The 19,544-nt window shown below is 41.0% G+C and overlaps 1 protein-coding gene across 6 annotated transcripts in view; it reads right to left on the bottom strand.

Moving 5' to 3' along the window:
* Positions 1-19,544, bottom strand: part of MTIF2 (mitochondrial translational initiation factor 2) — a 66,752-nt gene that overhangs the window by 9,135 nt on the left and 38,073 nt on the right. For all 6 annotated transcript variants that reach the window (XM_056567781.1, XM_056567779.1, XM_056567778.1 and 3 more), the window contains 5 exons: positions 14,561-14,685; positions 5,765-5,969; positions 4,378-4,630; positions 3,176-3,316; positions 2,869-3,033 (listed from right to left, as the gene is read on the bottom strand). In XM_056567781.1, coding sequence (XP_056423756.1) covers positions 2,869-3,033; positions 3,176-3,316; positions 4,378-4,630; positions 5,765-5,969; positions 14,561-14,685 — 889 coding nt within the window. The remainder of the gene's footprint in view (positions 1-2,868; positions 3,034-3,175; positions 3,317-4,377; positions 4,631-5,764; positions 5,970-14,560; positions 14,686-19,544) is intronic.

The following is a 19,544-nucleotide window of genomic DNA, read 5'->3' on the forward strand; positions in this document are numbered from 1 at the left end:
TGCCATGTATCATGATCCCAATCCTAATATGAAAACAGTGTTCAGATCCCATATATCCTAGGGTGCTAGGGTATTTCATTTTTCCAAAGATGTGATTTTCATATGACTTTGATTACGCCCCGAATCTCTGTGATGTAAAAGATATATATGCCAAATTTCAAGAAGATTGGATAATATTTAGGGGTTGCACACATTGATCACTTATCTCAAACTATTGAAATTTCTTATATTGAAGTGCTTTGTACTAATGGGTTTCTCATGTATTTCTTTCAACCAAACCAATGGGAACCAAAAGAGAATTTGGCTGCTAGAAAAGGTGCCTAGTGGTGAGTTTTTAGGAGCTCGCCTCCCTTCAAAGGAACAAGTACTTTCAGCTTTTAGCAGTAAAAAAGACGGGATGATCCCGCACTCACCGCGTCCATCGCTAGGTCAGGGAAGGCACATGGAAGGAATAAGGGTGGAGAGGTAGACGGGGGCTCAGAGGCAAACACCGGTGGTTTTGTGCTAATTAGCACGAAACCACAGCTATTGCTTGTGCTTCTTTTTCTGATCCGTGCACTACTGGTTACCATCCTTGTATTATTTTACTGTTTGAGTTGCATCCATTTTTCTCCTGCCTTCATTTTATGAATGAGCCGTGCCTCCCCTGTCACTTCTTTACTTGGACTTTCAGTTTTTATTTACCATCACAAGGAAATGAAAGTAACACTTTCGGATGCTGCTAAATCTACCAGCACCAAACTACAGGAAGTGTGGAGGAAAGCAAATATCTCTGTACAGACTGAGGAGAATATCCGTGCTGGTATACGGAAGCTGTTCAAAGAATAACAAAATCTGGGTAAAGAGAAATCGAGAAACACGGATAAAGCAAATGGGAAATGGCAGATTTGGAAAGGTGATCTTGTCAAGTTATTTGACATTTCCCGGCAAAATGTGATGGACATGACTAGCGTATCACAAGAAAATAAAGAATTTCTTAGGTCATAAAGAGAAGATCGTATAAGTTTGTCAATGAGTGGAGTAGACAAGGTTTTTGCCTCGAAAATAAGAACTAAATGTACAAAAGAAGACAAAAATGATTCATATAAGAATAAACATTACAAAGCTATTGCTGAAATCAATAAGACAGTTATACTGGAAGACTCCTCTCCATCATCATCGGCACCTAGTGACGAAGAGGCCGAGTTTTCACCCCCAGCAACGAGAAAATTACGTTCAAGTCCTAGATTAAAACCTCCTGATCTCTCACGTCTACTTGGGATGGAGAACAGCCATGTGAACGCTCTTAAGGTGGTCAATGATACCGCAGAAAGAGGAATTGCTCTGATAAAAAAAGTTTAACAAATCGGTCAGGGAAGAACAACAAAAACAATTCTTGTTGAGGGTAGTCGAGCATCACAGAAAAGTCGTCACCAAGCGCACAAAAGAAGGGATTGCATCGTTCAAAGTTGATTAATATAACACGTTTTGAATATTATACTACCTATTAATCTTAGTGTCAAGTTTAATATTATTTTAAGTTTGTGATTTCTAGTTTTCCCAATAAAAAGTAATTAACATTGAAAAATCGTTTTTGTTGCCTACTTTTACAAAACTGATCAAAGTGTGCAACCTCTAAATATTATCCAATCTTCTTGAAATTTGGCATATATACCTTTTACATCACTGAGACTCGGGGCATAAGCAAAGTCTGCAAAAATTTTACATTTTATTTTTTGCCTTACAAAAAGAAACACCCATATACCCCATTTGAATAGAGAGTGGCAGTGGGACATGTATGTTACTACACCATTTAAAGTCTATGAGACTGATGAAGACAGCCAAGTGCTGTACTCAACTATCTCCATTAGTCCCATAGAGGTTGAATGAAGCAACAAAGTCCCCAGTTAACTGGGATACACAGGATTTCTATTCTAGTATTCTTCGGGATACCAGCGATTACTTATAAAGTGTTGATTGTGGGGCAACCCTTTTAATGCAGTTTTCACATTGAATTGTTATACAGATCATGCCAAAGATTTATATGGTTACCTAAAGCCATAAGGCTGTAGGTGAGGAGATGAAAGATGGCACCACCTAATTGTATAGAATCAGAGGTATGATGTGTGAGCCTGTAGCACTATAGTAGTCATCCGGACCCTATAGTAGTCATCCGGACCAATGATATTGAGTCGAATATGGAGGTGCTAGGACGTATACAAAAAAAAAAATGTATGAGTAATGGTTTAGTGAAGAGACAAACATCCGCACTCACCGCTGGTAGACTCTAAATTCCTCCACGGGACATAACCAGGGACGCCAGGCTGCAGAAACTGTGCGCTCAGAGGCGTACGAGTCTACCAGCGGTGAGTGCGGATGTTACCTTTGTCTCTTCTCACTAAAGCCATAAGGCTGTTTTCACATTATGGTTCCGATTATTGAGTCGGCTGCTCCATTCAAAGTGACTAAGACAGGCAAGTGCTGTACTTAACTATTAGTCTCTTCGGCTATAAATTGACCAACACTACATTCATACAGGGGACATTGGACCCATGTTCTCATGATCAGTGGGAATCCTAGGGATTGGATCCCCAATAATCAAACGTGTCTCCCCTATCCACTAGATAGGTCATAAGTGTTGAGAGAATGCTTGGAACGCTTTGTTAGGAGGGTCCCATGACAAGATGTTAATCAAGGCAAACCCCAAGATCAGAAAGCACCAGGCAAATTCTTAATTTCCTCTGCAACGCATGTAATGTAGAGCGAACCTGATCCTGCATAGTGAGAGATCTTCTTTTTGCTAGGTATAATAGGGTTGTCATTTGTTTGTTTCTTATTAGGAAAATCCTAAATACTTGTGTGAACTATCTAAACCATTGTTCTACATACCTTTCACAGACTCTTCTGTTAATTCTGGTAATGTACTGCTGAGCTCTTCTTTCAATTCATCAAAGAGATGGTAGATAACCTTGTGAAGTTTAATGGGGACATCGCTCTTGGCAGCAGTTTGCTGAATGGATTTGCTAACATTTACATTGAATCCGTATATAGAAGCTGAGTGTAAAAATGTTATGAAATCAGAAGCATACTAATAGCTTAAACAGTAACAAACAGAGCAGCAGGTATTTTGCTTATTATTTAACTCTAATACTGCAATACTAGTTGAGGAAACAGAACAAGTCGGAAGTTTTCTTACCATTAAATGTTTCTGCAAGATCAACATCACTCTCACTGATGTCCCCGATTCCAAAATGGACCAATTCCAGTCCACATTCATGATCTGCCTCATATGTGTCCAATACACCTAGAATGGCTTCCACTGATCCATCAACATCCCCTGAGAGAAAGAACAACAGGATATAAAAAAAAAAAAAAAATGTAGTCTATTTCCTATTAAATAATTCTGGAGATTTTTATTTTATTTGTGACATTCCTGTTATTTCTACTAGGACTTATTGAATAAATTGACAAATGGGTGTAACTGTTTTTTCCTTGTCAACACACCCTACTGAGAAGACCGAATGGAAACACCCAGCTGTCAATTTATTCATGGCGCAACACAGTTAGAAGTGGTGAGTAAACATGTCAAGAATACTGATTCTATTTAAATCGGCATATACACAGATCAGCAATACCATTAAAACCACCTGCCAAATTTTGTGTAGGCTCCGCTAGTGCCACCAAAACAGCTTTGACCCATTGAGGCACGGACCCTACAAGACCTTTAAAATAGTTCTGTGGTACCTGACACCAAGTCAACACCCTGAACTCTATGTTTCTCAAACCATTTGTGATAAATTCTGTAGATTGGTAGGGGAATGATACTGATAAAATAGGCCACTACCATTAGGGGATACTGTTGCCATGAAGGGGTATTTTTTTATGTACAAATAATGCATAGGTGGTAAGTGTCATAGTAATATTCACATAAATATCATGACCCATGGTATCCCAGCAAAACATTGCCTAAAGAATCACACTGCCCCCTCTGGATTGCCTTCTTCCCATAGTGCTACCTCATCCCCAGGTTAGTGATGCACACATTGTCCACATAATGTAAATGAAAACGTCAATCATTACAGCAAGCCACCTTTTTCCATTGTGCCATGGTCCAGTCAAATGACCTTGTGTCCATTATAGTCGCAATGTACTGCGTGTGTCCTTTCTACTTTAGCCAGCATAACATTTTTCAGTAATTCATGCAACATTATCTCCTCTGTGGGATCAGACCATATGGGCTAGCCTATGCTCCCCAAGTGCAGCAATGAGTCTTGTGTTACCATGATCCTCTTGTAGGTAACTGGCAGGTCAATTGCTTCCTAATATAGGACAGGTGTCCTTACCACAAGAATATCAATGTGAAAAGAGCTACATCTTACAAAACAATTTAACACTGACCTTTTATTATAATGGGGACTATTGGTTTATCCCGTGTTGTCTTCTCTCCTGGTCTCTTGTTCATGAGACTTTTCCTAGCCCTATACAAGACACCACTTTTCTCTTTCCAGGTCATGCCAATAAAAGTATCCAGGTGCTTCCGATGGGCTTCTCTGTGTTCCTTCTGTTTGACTTCAATCACTTCCATATCCTTTTTCATTTTCTCCTGTTCCTCTACAAATGTTCTCCACTGGATAACTTCTTTGGCTCGTTGCTAGAAATCCAAAGTTTACCCCCATAAAATATTATAATGAGGATGTTAAAGATATTAGGTCTGACTGCATGCATGTAAGGAGTGTTTGGCCAATTGTAATACGCATAGATTTTTGCATCTGTATTATGGCCATAAGTTCTGGCACTACCACATGGTAGGGCTGGGACTTGCAGCGGTAATACACATCTGAAACTAGTCTTCGGTTCTACACTGATACTGAACTCCAGAGATATTACTTCCAGATTGATTAGATGCTTTATAATGAACTGATATTTTACAATGTCTGGAAAACCTGTTTCCATGTACCCTATTAAAGAATTTGGGGTTCTTCACCTTGGACAAGCCTTTCTGTTAAAAGGGGGACCTTGGCAATAAGGACATCACAACGTGTCTACCTAGAGAGATCAGCTGTAATCTTTGGGAACATGGGAGTAAGTGTTCAGTTTTCCTGCAGAGCCACCACAGTGGAAATGATGTATTACACAAGTTAAATGATATCAATAGGATGTCTGTGTAATGCAGGGCAGGGCAGGTTCTCAGAGCAAAAGACGCTCTTTATAACTACTCCTCCTTTTAGCCAAGAAATGAGAATCCTGAACAAAAGGACGTAAATATTTGTATATGAAAATGATTTTTATAAACTACAACCACAGTATGCAGGGCACTCAGCAATCTGTCAATGGAGGGGGGTGCAAAGAGAGACTTTTACTCTGTAGGGCCACATCATTATATGGCCAACCCAATGATTTTAATAGGGCCTTTCACATGGGGCAAATGTCAAGTATACAGCCTTAGCTAGAAAAAAAAAAAAACTGCTGCAAAATGCATTGTGTGAACCTCACCCACTAGACTGTTACATTTACTCCATTTATAATAAGGCAACAAGACAGATCTGGATCAAAGATTGAAGCCATTTAAAATGCTTTCGATGACATGTACAATAACAAAAAAAAGCTCTTCTTCATGGAAGAACTTCAAATGTTTGACATTGTTTTTACACATCAAGTACATTTTGATCACAATCATCTGCATCAATGTGAAGGATGAATGTAGGGCTAACAATTGTGAATTTGTAATAGAAAAAACAACTAGATTTCAATATGCTAAAAGAAAAAAATAGAAAAATCTTTTTACCTCAGATTCCACTTCCAAGATTTCATCCCCAGCAGATGGTAGCTCTTTCCAGCCAACTATTTCCACAGGCATGCTAGGTAACACTTCATTCAACATTTTGTTGTTTTCATCCAACATTAACCGCACTTTAGCCCAGGCTTTTCCAGCCACCAGCACTGCTCCTTTTTTGAGAGTTCCCCTCTGCACAATGGCTGTGGTCACTGGACTTGGGTAGAAGAGAACAGTAGATGAAGTTAGATGGCAACGCAATGTAAGGACTACAAACCAAAGTACACCAGACTGCATTGTGATCACAGATTATGGATGGAGTAGTAAGCAGGATGGATCGTTTGGAAATATGTCACAGGCTCAGTGCTGGAGTTTCTGAAGTGCTAGACAATTATCCTGAAAAACTGATGGGCCAATTTAGGACAGTGTTGAGGTAGGTGACCATTACAGGGGTTTATCCAGGATTCAAAAAATATAGTTGCTTTTTTTCCAGAAACAGCAACAAGCCTGCAGCTTATTTCCTAGTAATTGGAGCCAAGATTTAATACCACACTTCCTGATCGTCCTTCGGCAGCACAAACAAAGGGGTTAACTGGACCTCCTTAACCCGGACAGAAGCTTGTATCTAGCAATAGAACACAACAATATTAGAATATTGCACTCCACCTGGGAAGCCCTTAGACTCTACAAGGAGGAAACACACTTGTATGTTTTTCTAGCATCCTGCATGGACACAAGTTTGGAAGTCGGTGCCTCCGCTATACCACCTGGGGTTTCCCTGGGGACTCAAGTGCGGCTGCATACTTAGGAGTTTTCCTGGGTCCCTCAGCTAAGGTTCCTCCTTATATTGCCCCTGCACCGCTGTTCCTAAGGGCTGAGGAATGTATGCACCGTTAGGCAAGTTGTTTTTTTCTTACTGGTGCATGTTCCCCTATTCTGGCTGATCTGCGGGCCAGGCTTCAGCAGAGGTGTCTGCTGTGCTGATCGCCTGAGAAGTGCTGTGTCTTTGTCTTCTCCTGGTGAGCAGCCTGGTCTATTGCACATGTGGAACTGTTGCACCTGTTGTGCGTCTTTCGCATAAAAGGTGCATTCATTCAGTCGAGGGATCTCCATCTGCCGGGCAGGAGATCCCTCAGACGGTCATGGTAAATGGAGTCCTGGTGTCTTCCTGCTCCTTGATTGGAGATGTTCTCCTTGCTGACTGATTGTTTGTTTTTCTTCTTTTTATATGGCGAATCCTGGAGGAAAGAGGAAAGGAAAAACATAGTGGCCGGCATTTATCATTGTAGGTGTAAGTGAAGCATTTTTCTACACCTTTTGTGTGTGTGCTGGTAATGTGTAGGAGCACCACATTTATTATCGCAGAGCATTTGATACATTTTGTGCAGGTCACATTTTCTGAAATTGTTCTCTTCACATACACTAAAAAGCTAAGCTAAGTCTGGGCTGATGTAGTTTTAGAGACTTTTCAGTGGCTTTGCGCCTTTTCACAAAAAGGCGCAGTTCATAAATCCTTTCTATATCATGTGTATTGCCAAAATCAGTGGATTGCAACTCAAAATCAGTAGAAATGTGTAAACCAAAAGGCACAAAAAAGGCACAAATAAACCCTGCTTGCGCCTTTTCTAGACACAAAAAACAGTCTAAAGACAATGATAAATGTCGGCCAATATGTATAATGATTGTGGTCAGCCTCTTCCAGAGTTCTGGGAACACTCTGCATGTGACCAGCGTATTCAGTCTGGTTCATCTCAGTTTAACCCAGGCTCCTACCTTAGCTGGTTTAAAGATCAGATGGTGGACACCTTTTCCGAGATCAAACCCTCTCTAGATAAGGGAGTTAAGAGATCCAAGTCCAGACACACTCTCCTGCAGCCTCAGAACCTGCCTCACATTCAGATGATGAGTAAGGGAGTGACCTTTTGTCTGATGTCTCAGTATAAGAGAATGTGGATAACATATTTCTTCTACTGAAGGAAAAAGTTCCTAAGCTAATTCACACTGATAAAAGGGCAGTAGAATCTGACAAGGATTTGTCAAACATGCACAACAGCTTTACTACTTTCCCCCATCTGGTAAGGATTTTCCAGCCCAACCTCTGGTTAAGGACTGGTTCAAATGGGAGTGGCCCAAACATGAAAAGAGATCTGAATCAGGAGCCAAGTTCAAAACAACTTATGTACTGGAACCATCTGCTTCTTCCTCCTGGGATACACCTCCCAAAGTGGACCTTGCGGCTGCACGTTTGTCCAAAATAAGCTATTTTGCCTTCAGAGGAGTCTTCGCTGCTATCTGACCCTATGGAGCTCAAAACAGATTCAGCCAGCAAGAGGGCTTATGAGGTGTCAGCAGCCGCTTCTAAGGTTGCCTCTGCATCTGTTCCAGACCATACAGTCAGCTGTTCTCAATATCTGTCAGGGAGACTTCCTTGCCAAAATAGACCTGCAAGATGCATATCTCCATGTGCCGATTCTGGAAGCCCACAGGAAATTTCTGAGAGTAGTGATTCTCCATCATCAGATGGTCACATATCTTCCCTTTGGGATAACTTCAGCCCCCTGAGTCTTTACAAAGATCGCTGTGGTACTGACTGCGCACCTGAGGTCCCAGGGGATTTATATAACTCCGTACCTCCACGATTGGCTGGTGCGAGCCCCGTCAGAGCAAATACTTCATCATCATCTGGAGATGATGATCCAGACTCTTCAGGCTCATGGTTTTTTCACAAACTGGAAGAAGTCCGTTCTTCATCCCTCCACAGATTATCTACCTGTGGTTTGTGATCAACACCAAGCAGATGCTTTTATTTCTCTTTCCCAGTAGAGTTGTGAAGATAAAGGAAGGGATCCAGCATCTCAGAGCATGCCAGTCCTGCAAAATCTGAGAGGCGATGCAAGTCCTGGGCCAGTTAACATCAGCAATAGATACTCTGCCGTGGGCAAAGGCTCACATCCGGGTGTTACAATCTCATATTTTGAAACACTGGAAAAAGACACCTCAGAGTCTCGATTCTTGCCTGTCAATTCCTCAAGCAGTGAAGGAAGATTTAAAGTGGTGGCTTCACCCCACTCGTTTCTTGCAAGGGGTTCTTCTTCTTCTTCCTTCCCACCCTCAAGTCCTCACAATGGATGCCTCCAGCTGGGGTTGGGGTGCCCATGTAGGGAATGCTTATGTCCAGAGAACTTGGTAGCAAGCAGAGTCGAAAATGTCGTCCAATATGAGGGAGCTGAGGGCCATCAGATTGGCTCTCAGACACTTTCGAAACCTATTCCTCCACAAGTCGGTGTAAGTTCAGTCAGACAACTTAACATCAGTCTATTACCTGAACAAGGAGTACGACCGTCTAATGAAGTTGGTAGAGACCAAGTTATCCTCCATCTCGGCCGTCCACATAAAGGGAGACTTGAATTCTACAAACGGATTGGCTCAGCAGGACTGCCGTGTTGCCTGGGGAACAGGAGCTGAATATGGAAGTTTTCCTCCAGATTACTGCCAAGTGGGGCACTCCGTCTCTAGATGTCATGGCATCTTGTCACAATACACAGCTTCCGGCCTTTTGCTCTATGAGGATGCCTTAGACTGTCTTTCCATCATACTGAGCGAAATTTTTGTTTACGCCTTCCCTCCAATTCCAATGATCCCACGGGTCTTGAAAAAGATCAGAGAAGAGCAAGTCAGAGTGATTAGTCTCGGCCACAGTGGAAGTATGACAGTGTCGTTTTCTCTCGCGTTAGAGTTATCAAGAGGCGAATATTGGAAACTACCGAAGCTCAAAGATCTATTGCTCCAGGCCTGTCTCTATCACCCGGAACTCCGCTTCTTCAACTGGCAGAATGGAACATGAACGCCAGACCCTGAGGTCCAAATTCCTTTCTGATATGGTCATCAGCACACTTTTAGCCACCAGGAGACTCTGAAAGTATATAATATAGTTTGGAGCATCTATTTGTCCTGGTGCTCATCAAGAAATTGCCAAGTTAATGAAGTGCCTTCGCTCTTACACTTCCTTCAGGAAAGTTTCCAGAAAGGCTTGAAACCGAACACACTGAAAGTAAACCTGACTTAAAGCAATGCCAGACTGGAAGGGATCTTTTTTAGAGTTCCTCTGATTTCTAGATTCTTCTAAGCTCAGTCCTTTCAATAGTCTTGAAGCATCTTTCTCAAGAACCGTTTGAGCCAATACAATCGCCCAGCCTCAAGATGGTGTCTCTGAAAACACTGTTCCTAATCGCCATAACATCAGCAAGATGTATTAGTGAGCTACAAGCACATTCCTGTAAAGAGCCATATTTGAGATTCCGTCTGGATGCAGTAATATTGTGCACCATGCCCTAAAGTGGCTACCACAAGTAACATCCAGGGATGTAGAATTCCTATCACCCGACGCCCGGGACATGCAGTTCCGGGATGGTGAATTTTTCAGGCCCTTAGTCCTGCTTCGGGCAAGCAAGGCTGGACCTGAAAGCCCCCGACAAGCACGGCGGCGCTCAGAGGGGTGTATGGAGCGGGCTCCAGTCTCTAGTCCGCTCCATACTCTGCAGCCCCCAGCTGTTTTCAGTAGCTGGGGGCCGCTGCTAATAGCCAGCATGCGGCAATCGCCACGGCCGGCTATTAACTCTTTACATCGCCGCTGTCAAAGAATTAGCCGGAGAGCTTAACTCTGTTCCCTGGTGTCCGTGGCTCTGTCAATGGATCACACAGAGCACACCAATCAATGGAGTTCAATAGAACTCCATTGATCTGCATGATGAATCTAATGATTCCTCCTAAAAGTCCCCTAAGGGACTAATAAAGTGTAAAAAAAAAAAAAAGTTTTTATAAAAGTTTAAAAGAGACATTAACCCCTTCAATATTAAAAGTTCAAATCACCACCTTTTCCTATATAAAAACATGTACACATAATAAATAAACATTGCTGCGTGCGTAACTGTATGAACTATTAAAATATAACATTATGCATCCCGTACGGTAAATAACGTAAATGTAAAAAAAAAAAAAAAAAAAAAAAAATACATAGAATTGCAATTTTTATAATATCCAAGAAAAAAGCGATTAAGGGTCTATTCACACGTACAGTATTCTGTGCAGATTTGATGCGCAGGATTTCAAGTCATTAAGTTTACATTGAAATCTGCAGCAGAAAATCCTGCTCATCAAATCTGCACAGAATACTGTAAGTGTGAATAGTCCCTAAAAAGTCCGATCAATACCAAGATGGTACCGATACAAAAAACTGATTATGGCGCAAAAAATTAGCACTCATACAGCCTGGTATGCGAAAATAAATAAATAAATAAATAAATGCTACAGGGGTCAGAAAAAGGCAATTCAAAAAAAATTGGTCAGAATTTTTTTTTTATTACTAAAACATGACAGAAAATATACAAATCTGGTATTGCTGTAATCAGACCGGCCTAAAGTATCAAAATAACATGTTAGCTGACCACAAGGTAAATGGTGTAGAAAAGAAAACCACTAAATTTGCTAAATTATCTTTTACTATTTCAATTTAACTTCACTATTCAATATTATTTTGTTTGTTTCGGAGAATATGTTATAAGAAAATTAAAAGGTATCATTATAGTAGTTATTTATGGCTATTATAGGGCGAGGAGGAAAAACGAGAGAGTGTAAAAGCGATAATTGGCCCGCACAAGTAGATTTTGCTCCGTTTTTAGTCCCGTGGACAAGTAGTTTTTTAAATAAATTTCCACACCCCTGAACATCAATCAGGAGATTGTTCTCCCAATAGTCTCGGCGAGTCAAGATGAAAATCTCTATCTTCTGGATGTAGGTCGAGCCATTACAGCCTACCTGAACAAAACTTGAAGCCTTATTTGTTCAGAACCAAGGTATAAACTCAGGAAAGAAAGCCAGCAAAGCTTCCTTAGCCAGGTGGATTAAGGAGGTCATCCATCTCTCTTATGAATCAGAAGGTCCAGAGTCCTCTTTCTGTTAAAGCTCATTCGATAAGATCCACAGCAAACTCGTGGGTGGAGAAATGCCACGTTCCTCTTGACCAGATTAGTAAGGCCGCAACATGGTCCTCTCCATCTACCTTGGTCAGATATTATCGTTTGGACGGGTCATCGTCTGAGTGATCAGCCTTTGGCAATAGTGTATTGCAAGGCGCATCAGTTGTGTGATATCCCTCCCTGCTTTTCATTGCTATGAATGTCCCATTCATTTGTGCTGCCGAAGGACGGTCAGGAATTGTAGGATTTGCTTACCGAAATCTTGATTTCCCGGAGTCCGTAGGCAGCACAAATATATCCCCCCCAATAAACGGTTTTGCTGCATACAATACGAGTATGTCTCCTCCTTGTAGATTCTTATAAGGGCTTCCCAGGTGAAGCGCATTATTCTAATATTGTTGTGTTCTATTGCTAGATACAAGCTTCTGTCCGGGTTAAGGAGGTCCAGTTAACCCACTCGTTTGTGCTGCCTACAGACTCCAGGAAACCAAGATTTCGTTAAAGGGGTATTCCAGGCAAAAACTTTTTTTTATATATCAACTGGCTCCGGAAAGTTAAACAGATTTGTAAATTACTTCTATTAAAAAATCTTAATCCTTCCAATAGTTATTAGCTTCTGAAGTTGAGTTTCTGTTTTCTGTCTAACTGCTTTCTGATGACTCACGTCCCGGGAGCTGTCCAGCTCCTATGGGGATATTCTCCCATCATGCAAGGGATATTCTCCCATCATGCACAGCTCCCGTGACATCATCATTGAGCAGTTAAACAGAAAACTTCAGAAGCTAATAACTATTGGAAGGATTAAGATTTTTTTATAGAAGTAATTTACAAATCTGTTTAACATTCCGGAGCCAGTATATATAGAAAAAAAAGTTTTTGCCTGGAATACCCCTTTAAGCAAATCTTACACATAACATGGGGATATGTGAGGTGCTATTTTTGAAAGAAAGCAGCTGCAGGGAAGTACATATAAAATATATTTGTTTCCTGTAAATGACCCTGCCTTATATGGCTCCTGTGGCCCCTGTTGTCTTCTCTGGCTGCTTGATATTCTTTGCCATCCTTCCCTTCTCTTCAGCATGAATACTAAATTTCCCGACAACCATTGTAGCTCTGTTCTCTCTGTGGTCCAGCTCCTCACAGCTCCATCTCCGAGAGCAGCTTACACCCTCCTTCTCTGTGAGCAGAGAGATACAATGTCTGATTGCTAAAGCTGCACACACCTACCAGCTAAAGGGAGTATGACTAATCAGTGCAGGGCAGAAACCATGTGGTCTTTGTCTCTCAGAAGCGTGGGGGGTACTTTCAGAGATGGACTTGGAAAGTGACATGGTGGATGGCTGGATGACATCTTCCCTCACTCCATGCATGTAAATGACAATTGAAAGAGGGAAAACTGCTCTATATAGACAATTAATGATAGTTAGATTATAATTTTTTATAACCATTTATCCACCATAAGGTGATTTTAGTACATACCTGCCAGGCTATCTGGGTATTTCCTGTTGGAGTTTGGTCTCTTTAACTACACATCGCATAGTTCCATGCTTGTAGGTGTGAAGTTACATTCCTCCCTCTCACACATAAGCCACCCCACCCATTGCAGCAAAAAAAATAAAAATAAGCTCAAAAGATCAGTGCTTTCCTAATCAGGGTGCCTACAGCTGTTGCAAAATTATCTCTCTGTCACTCCATTCATTGAAGCAGACAGGCTCCCTTTGCACAACTGACTAGATATGTCCGGTCTTGACGCAACTGCAACCTGGGAAGTCCCGAGACATGAGTAATTTTGTATGCAGTTAAAAATAAATATTGGGGCGAAAATCACATAAGAATTGCGAGGCCACCATCACACACTGGTACAGACACTATATTATGAACTGCACTAACTTTACAGCCCTTGTAGCATAGTCAAATAAAAAAAAAATCCTGGAATAACCCTATAAATAGGTTGGTAAAAGAGAAAGGATGGCCCATGGGCTTAGTTGCCTGGAGTACCCTGGTGTAAGAGGTCCTGATACACACATTCAAATTATCAGGTTATCACATTCAGGTTATACCAAGATTAAAAGTTATACCCTATCCACAGTAAAGGTGATATCTAGCTGACCACTGGGAATGCCATTGATCAAGAAAACAATGGTGTAATGTCCCACAAGTTAGATGTCTCACAAGTGTCAATGGGACTATAAATACAGAGTTCAGCGCTTGGCAATGTTTATAGGTCTTACAGAGAATAAACATCTAGCATGAACATTGTCACTTTATTCATTCAAACAACTGACCTCAATTTTATTTTTACGTTTTCGTTTTTTCCTCCTTTCCTTCAAAAAATCATAACTCTTTTATATTTTCATCCACAGACTAGTATGAGGGCTTGTTTTTTGTGCGACCAGTTGTCCGTTGTAATGATCAGATCGCTGAGGCAGCGCTGCGGACGATCAGATCATCCATTTTAGTGACCGCGATGCTGCAGATGCCGTGACATGTATTGATCATGGCATCTGAGGGGTTAATGGTGGACATCCGCGCGATCGCGGATGTCCGCCATTACCGGCTGGTCCCTGGCTGCTATCAGCAGCCGGGACCTGCCGCGCATGACGCGAGCATCGCTCCAATGCTCGCTGTTATGTATAGGACGTAAATGTATGTCCTGGTGCGTTAAGTACCAGCTCACCAGGACGTACATTTACATCCTGAGTCGTTAAGGTGTTAATCTTGGGATAATGCCTTTATTCAGCAATCCCACAATGGTTCTGCTACCTCTTTTAGTGTCAAGAACCACTGTGCAAGCATAGTTCGAGACATGTAAGTAATAAGTAAAGTTAGATACCCTTTCCCTTTGTCAGTGCGACATTCAATGACAGTTCCTTCCACCAAGCCTGTGGGATCGGCCTTTAATTCTAATAGCTCTGATAGGGTGATTACAGCTTCCGATAGAGCTTGCAAGTTTTCTCCCTACAAAAGAATATGTAGAAGAATCATCCACTTACGCAGTTTTGCGCTGTTTTATGGACAGGAAGAGTAGTACTGTTGTACGTATAGACAGTTGAATGTCATAGATCAGTGGTCTCCAAACTGTGGCCCCCAGCTGTTGCAAAACTACAACTCCCAGCATGCCTAGGAGTTGTAGTTTTGCAAAAGCTGAAGAGCCACAACTTGGAGACCATTGTCTTAGACTATTCTCTTTTCAAAGATTATACTTTATACTATGTTAAATTACTAGAAAACCAACTGTGTGTAATGTACCATTTGTAATATATATAGATAGAAAAAAATGGCGAAGCAGCACACTCAAAGCAAAAGAAAACTAGTATGTGGTTGCAAGCAGTCTCAGGGACCCCGGTCCTGGGTTCAAAAATGCAGAAAAAAGAAGGAAGCGGCTGCAGCACACCGGAGTAGCAAAAATACAAAGTGGTTTATTCCAGCTAAAAATAAGACAACGTTTCTGTGGTCTCACACCACCTTTCTCACGTCACAGTGCAAGTGATCAATAGCAGTTTAAATATACATCATCATGTGCTACAATAATTAGCATACATCATACATAATTAAAGTGATAATACATAATCTTCAAGCAAGAGTGTACAAATAAGGATACTGCATGAGTATCAAACAGTGCAAGTGGTATACATAACAACCCTAGTGATAAGAACATTAAAATCAAGAAACATTCATAATTACATCAGCTGACACCAGTCAAGAGCATCATTATGTAGGGCGGGAAGGAATCGTGGCATATGGACTTACCAGCCTGTGTTTGTAAACAAAACAAGCATACATGAGGACATTATATTTATTTATTAGGGATGGACCGATAACTTATACCGATATTCCGGTATAAATTATCGGCTATCGGCCTGAAAGGCCACAGATTATTGGTATCGGCCCTAAAAAAGCAATATCGGTCGATCCCTAATATATATATATATATAAAAAAATGTTGGCTATATAATATATGTACAATAATGTAATGCAACTGACAGTATTTTTTATATCAGTGCCTTTGGTCAGAAGGCTGTAGGTTATCTGAATTGCACATGGCATCACTAACATCTTTATAAAAGCCAATGTCACTTGCAGCCTGAACATCATGAACTCATCATGTATTAGGCTAAGTTTCTACTTGTCCTGCATTTTTTGGGTTGAAAAAAAAGCAAGAAACAACGCCAGTGCGTTTTTGTGTGGAAATTGTGTGGAAATTGCATTTTTGGACCCTTTGGCTTTTTTTTTGGTACCCAAAATTTGTTGGGTACCAAAAATAAAGGATGCAGTAGTGATGGAAAAAAAAATGTATTATTTAACGAAATTTATATTTTTTATAACGCAATTTAAATTTTTAATAAAGTGTGCGCGTTTCACTTTTTTTTTTTTTCCCTCTCTTTTTTTGTCATTTTTTAGGTAGTACTACTACTCCCTGCATGGAACACATTGTACTGATAGTACAGTATAGTGCAGATATGCGAGCGCTGTATAGAGCCACTCCAAATCTCTGCAATAGAAAGGACGATCACATCGGATGTCAGGAGAGATACCCGCTGTGATCTTTCCTTAACTGCAGGTACTACTACTCCCATCATGGAGCACACTCTGCTCCATGTTGGGAGCTGTAGTTAAGGAAAAATCACAGTGGATGTCACTTCTGACACCTTCTGGGATCCTCCTGTATAATGTATAGATGAGGCCGGCCTCGCTCCTATGGTCCCCTGCACTGACGTATATATACACCTATTCATATTTCCCACAGAGAGCGGTGATTGGCTGGAATCATCTGGCCAATTACAGCTCTCTGCGGGAAATGTGAATAGGTGTATATATACATCAGTGCAGGGGACCATAGAAGAGCATTATACAGAAGGATCGCAATGGAACCCGGGACGGTCAATTAGTACAGGTACTACTACTCCCATCATGGAGCAGTGTGTGTTCCATGCTGAGAGTAGTAGTACCACCTAAAAACTAAAGAATAAAAAGTGAAATACACACACACTACATTTTATTATTGTCGGCTATATTTTTAGGTCCCTGCCCGCACACATAAATTGATCCCTGTTTAAAAATGTATTAAAATGTTGTTGTAAAAAAAGAAGATACATTTCGGTAAATAAAAATTTTTCCATCACTACTGTATCTTATTTATTTTATTTTTTTAATGGTACCCTACGAAATTTTATTAAAAAAGGTATCTCTATCACTTTTTTGGATCGCTAAAGTCCAAAAGAGAATAAAAACCGCCTGAAAAAATGCCAAAGTTAAAACTCACATGGCGTTTTTCTTGGCGTTTTTTTTTACTCCCATAGACTTCTATAGAAGAAAAACACCACGATTTCAGGGGAAAAAACGTCAGTAGCTCAACATGCTGCGATTTTAAATAACCGCCAAGGAGCTGAACAACACCAGAAAAGAGTGAAAAAACGTCTAAAGGTTTAAAAAAAAAAACACCAAACTGAAAAACGCCAAGTGGAAAAAGAATTTTGCAATTTCTCATTGATTTACAGCTAATATCTGGCCACAGCGTTTTTTGGCCAAGTATAAACTTAGCCTCATGGTGTTTCATTATCTCAAAGCTGTGATTTTCATATGACTTTGCTTACGCCCCGAGTCTCAGTGATGTAAAAGATATATATGCCAAATTTCAATAAGATTGGATAATATTTAGGGGTTGCACACATTGATCACTTATCTCAAACTAGTAAAATTTCTAATATTGAAGTGCTTTGTACTAATGGGTTTCTCATGTATTTCTTTCAACCAAACCATTGGGAACCAAAAGAGGAATTTGGCTGCTAGAAAAGGTGCCTAGTGGCGAGTTTTTAGGAGCTCGCCTCCATTCAAAGGAACAAGTACTTTCAGTTTTTTAAATGGGTACAGAATGTAAAACGGAGCACTCACCCGCTAGACTTAAGTTCCAATAACAATGCGAAAGTCCTCTTCAGACCAGAGCAGGGGTATCGGGGGAGTTCAGACCCTGGCCACGGACCGTATCACGCCACCGGTACTACCTGCCGCCTCCCTGCTCTGGTCCGAAGGGGACTTTCGCATTATCATTGGAACTTCAGTCTAGCGGGTGAGTGCTCCGTTTTACATTCTGTACCCATTTTATCTTTCCATGGACTTTATTTTCCACAAGAGCACCAGCTGGAATGACCTACCTCTTTAGCGGTCCAATTAATACATCCATAGTGTGTTACCATTTATAGCATATGCATGCTTGCAGTGTCGGCTATCTTATCTTGGGACTTTTTTAGTTTTTATTTACCATCACAAGGAAATGAAAGCAACACTTTCGGATGCTGCTAAATCTACCAGCACCAAACTACAGCACCAAGTGTGGAGGAAATCATATATCTCTGTACAGACGGAGGAGAATATCCGTGCTGGTATACAGAAGCTGTACAAAGAATACCAAAATCTGGGTAAAGAGAAATTGAGTAACACAGATAATGCAAATATGAAACTGCAGATTTGGAAAGGTGATCTCGTCGAGGTATTTGACATTTCCTGGCAAAATGTGATGGACACGACTAGCGTATCACAAGAAGATAAAGAATTTCTTAGGTCATAAAGAGAAGATCGTATGAGTTTGTCAATGAGTGGAGTAGACAAGGTTTTTGCCTCGAAAATAAGAACTAAGTGTACAAAAGAAGAAATGATTCATATAAGAATAAACATTACAAAGCTATCGCTGAAATCAATAAGACAGTTATACTGGAAGACTCCTCTCCATCATCATCGGCACCTAGTGACGAAGAGGCCGAGTTTTCACCCCCAGCAACGAGAAAATTACGTTGAAGTCCTAATTTAAAACCTCTTGATCACTCACTTCTACTTGGGATCGAGAACAGCCATGTGAACGCTCTTAAAGGAGAACTCCAGAATATAAAAATTGTCCCCCATACTGCAGGCAATAAAAAAAATAAAGATGTAAATACCTTCCTCCGCTCCCCTGGGGCCTCCGGTAACCGGCTCCGGTCTCCACCGCGATCCACTTCCTGGTTGCCGGTGGTCGGATGAGTCATACTGCGCTCAGCCAATCACCAGCCGCAGCGAAGTCCGACTCGGCCAGCGATAGGCTGATCGGCAGTGTGAGAACGCTTCAGGACACAAAATTCTTCACTACACCGGCAACTACTGCCGGGGCCAAAAACGTCACACTGCCGCTAAGCCTATCGCCGGCCAAGTCGGGACTTCACTGCGGCCGGTGATTGGCTGAGCGCAGTATGACTCTCCGACCACCGGCAACCAGGAAGTGAATCGCGGCGGAAACCGGAGCAGGTTACCGGAGGCCCCGGGGGAGCGGAGGAAGGTATGTACATCTTTATTTTTTTTTACTGCCGGCAGTATGGGGGACAATTTTTATATTCTGGAGTTCTCCATTAAGGTGGTCAAGGATACCGCAGAAAGATGAATTGCTCTGATAAAAGAGTTTAACAAATCGTTCAGGGAAGAACAACAAAAACAATTCTTGTTGAGAGTAGTTGAGCATCACAGAAAAGTCATCACCAAGCAAACAAAAGAAGGGATTGCATCGTTCAAAGTTGATTAATATGACACGTTTTGTCTATTATACTACCTATTAATCTAAGTGTCTAGTTTTATTATTTTAAGTTTGTGATTTCTAGTTTTCCCAATAAAAGTCATTAACATTGAAAAATCGTTTGTCGCCTACTTTTACAAAACTGATCAAAGTGTTATCCAACAATAACCTCTAAATATTATCCATTCTTGAAATTTGGCATATATAATCTTTTACATCACTGAGACTCGGGGCGTAAGCAAAGTCTGCAAAAATGTTACATTTAATTTTTTGCCTTACA

This window comes from Hyla sarda, chromosome 3 (assembly GCF_029499605.1).
Source record: "Hyla sarda isolate aHylSar1 chromosome 3, aHylSar1.hap1, whole genome shotgun sequence".
In the NCBI taxonomy this organism is placed as follows: Eukaryota; Metazoa; Chordata; class Amphibia; order Anura; family Hylidae; genus Hyla; species Hyla sarda.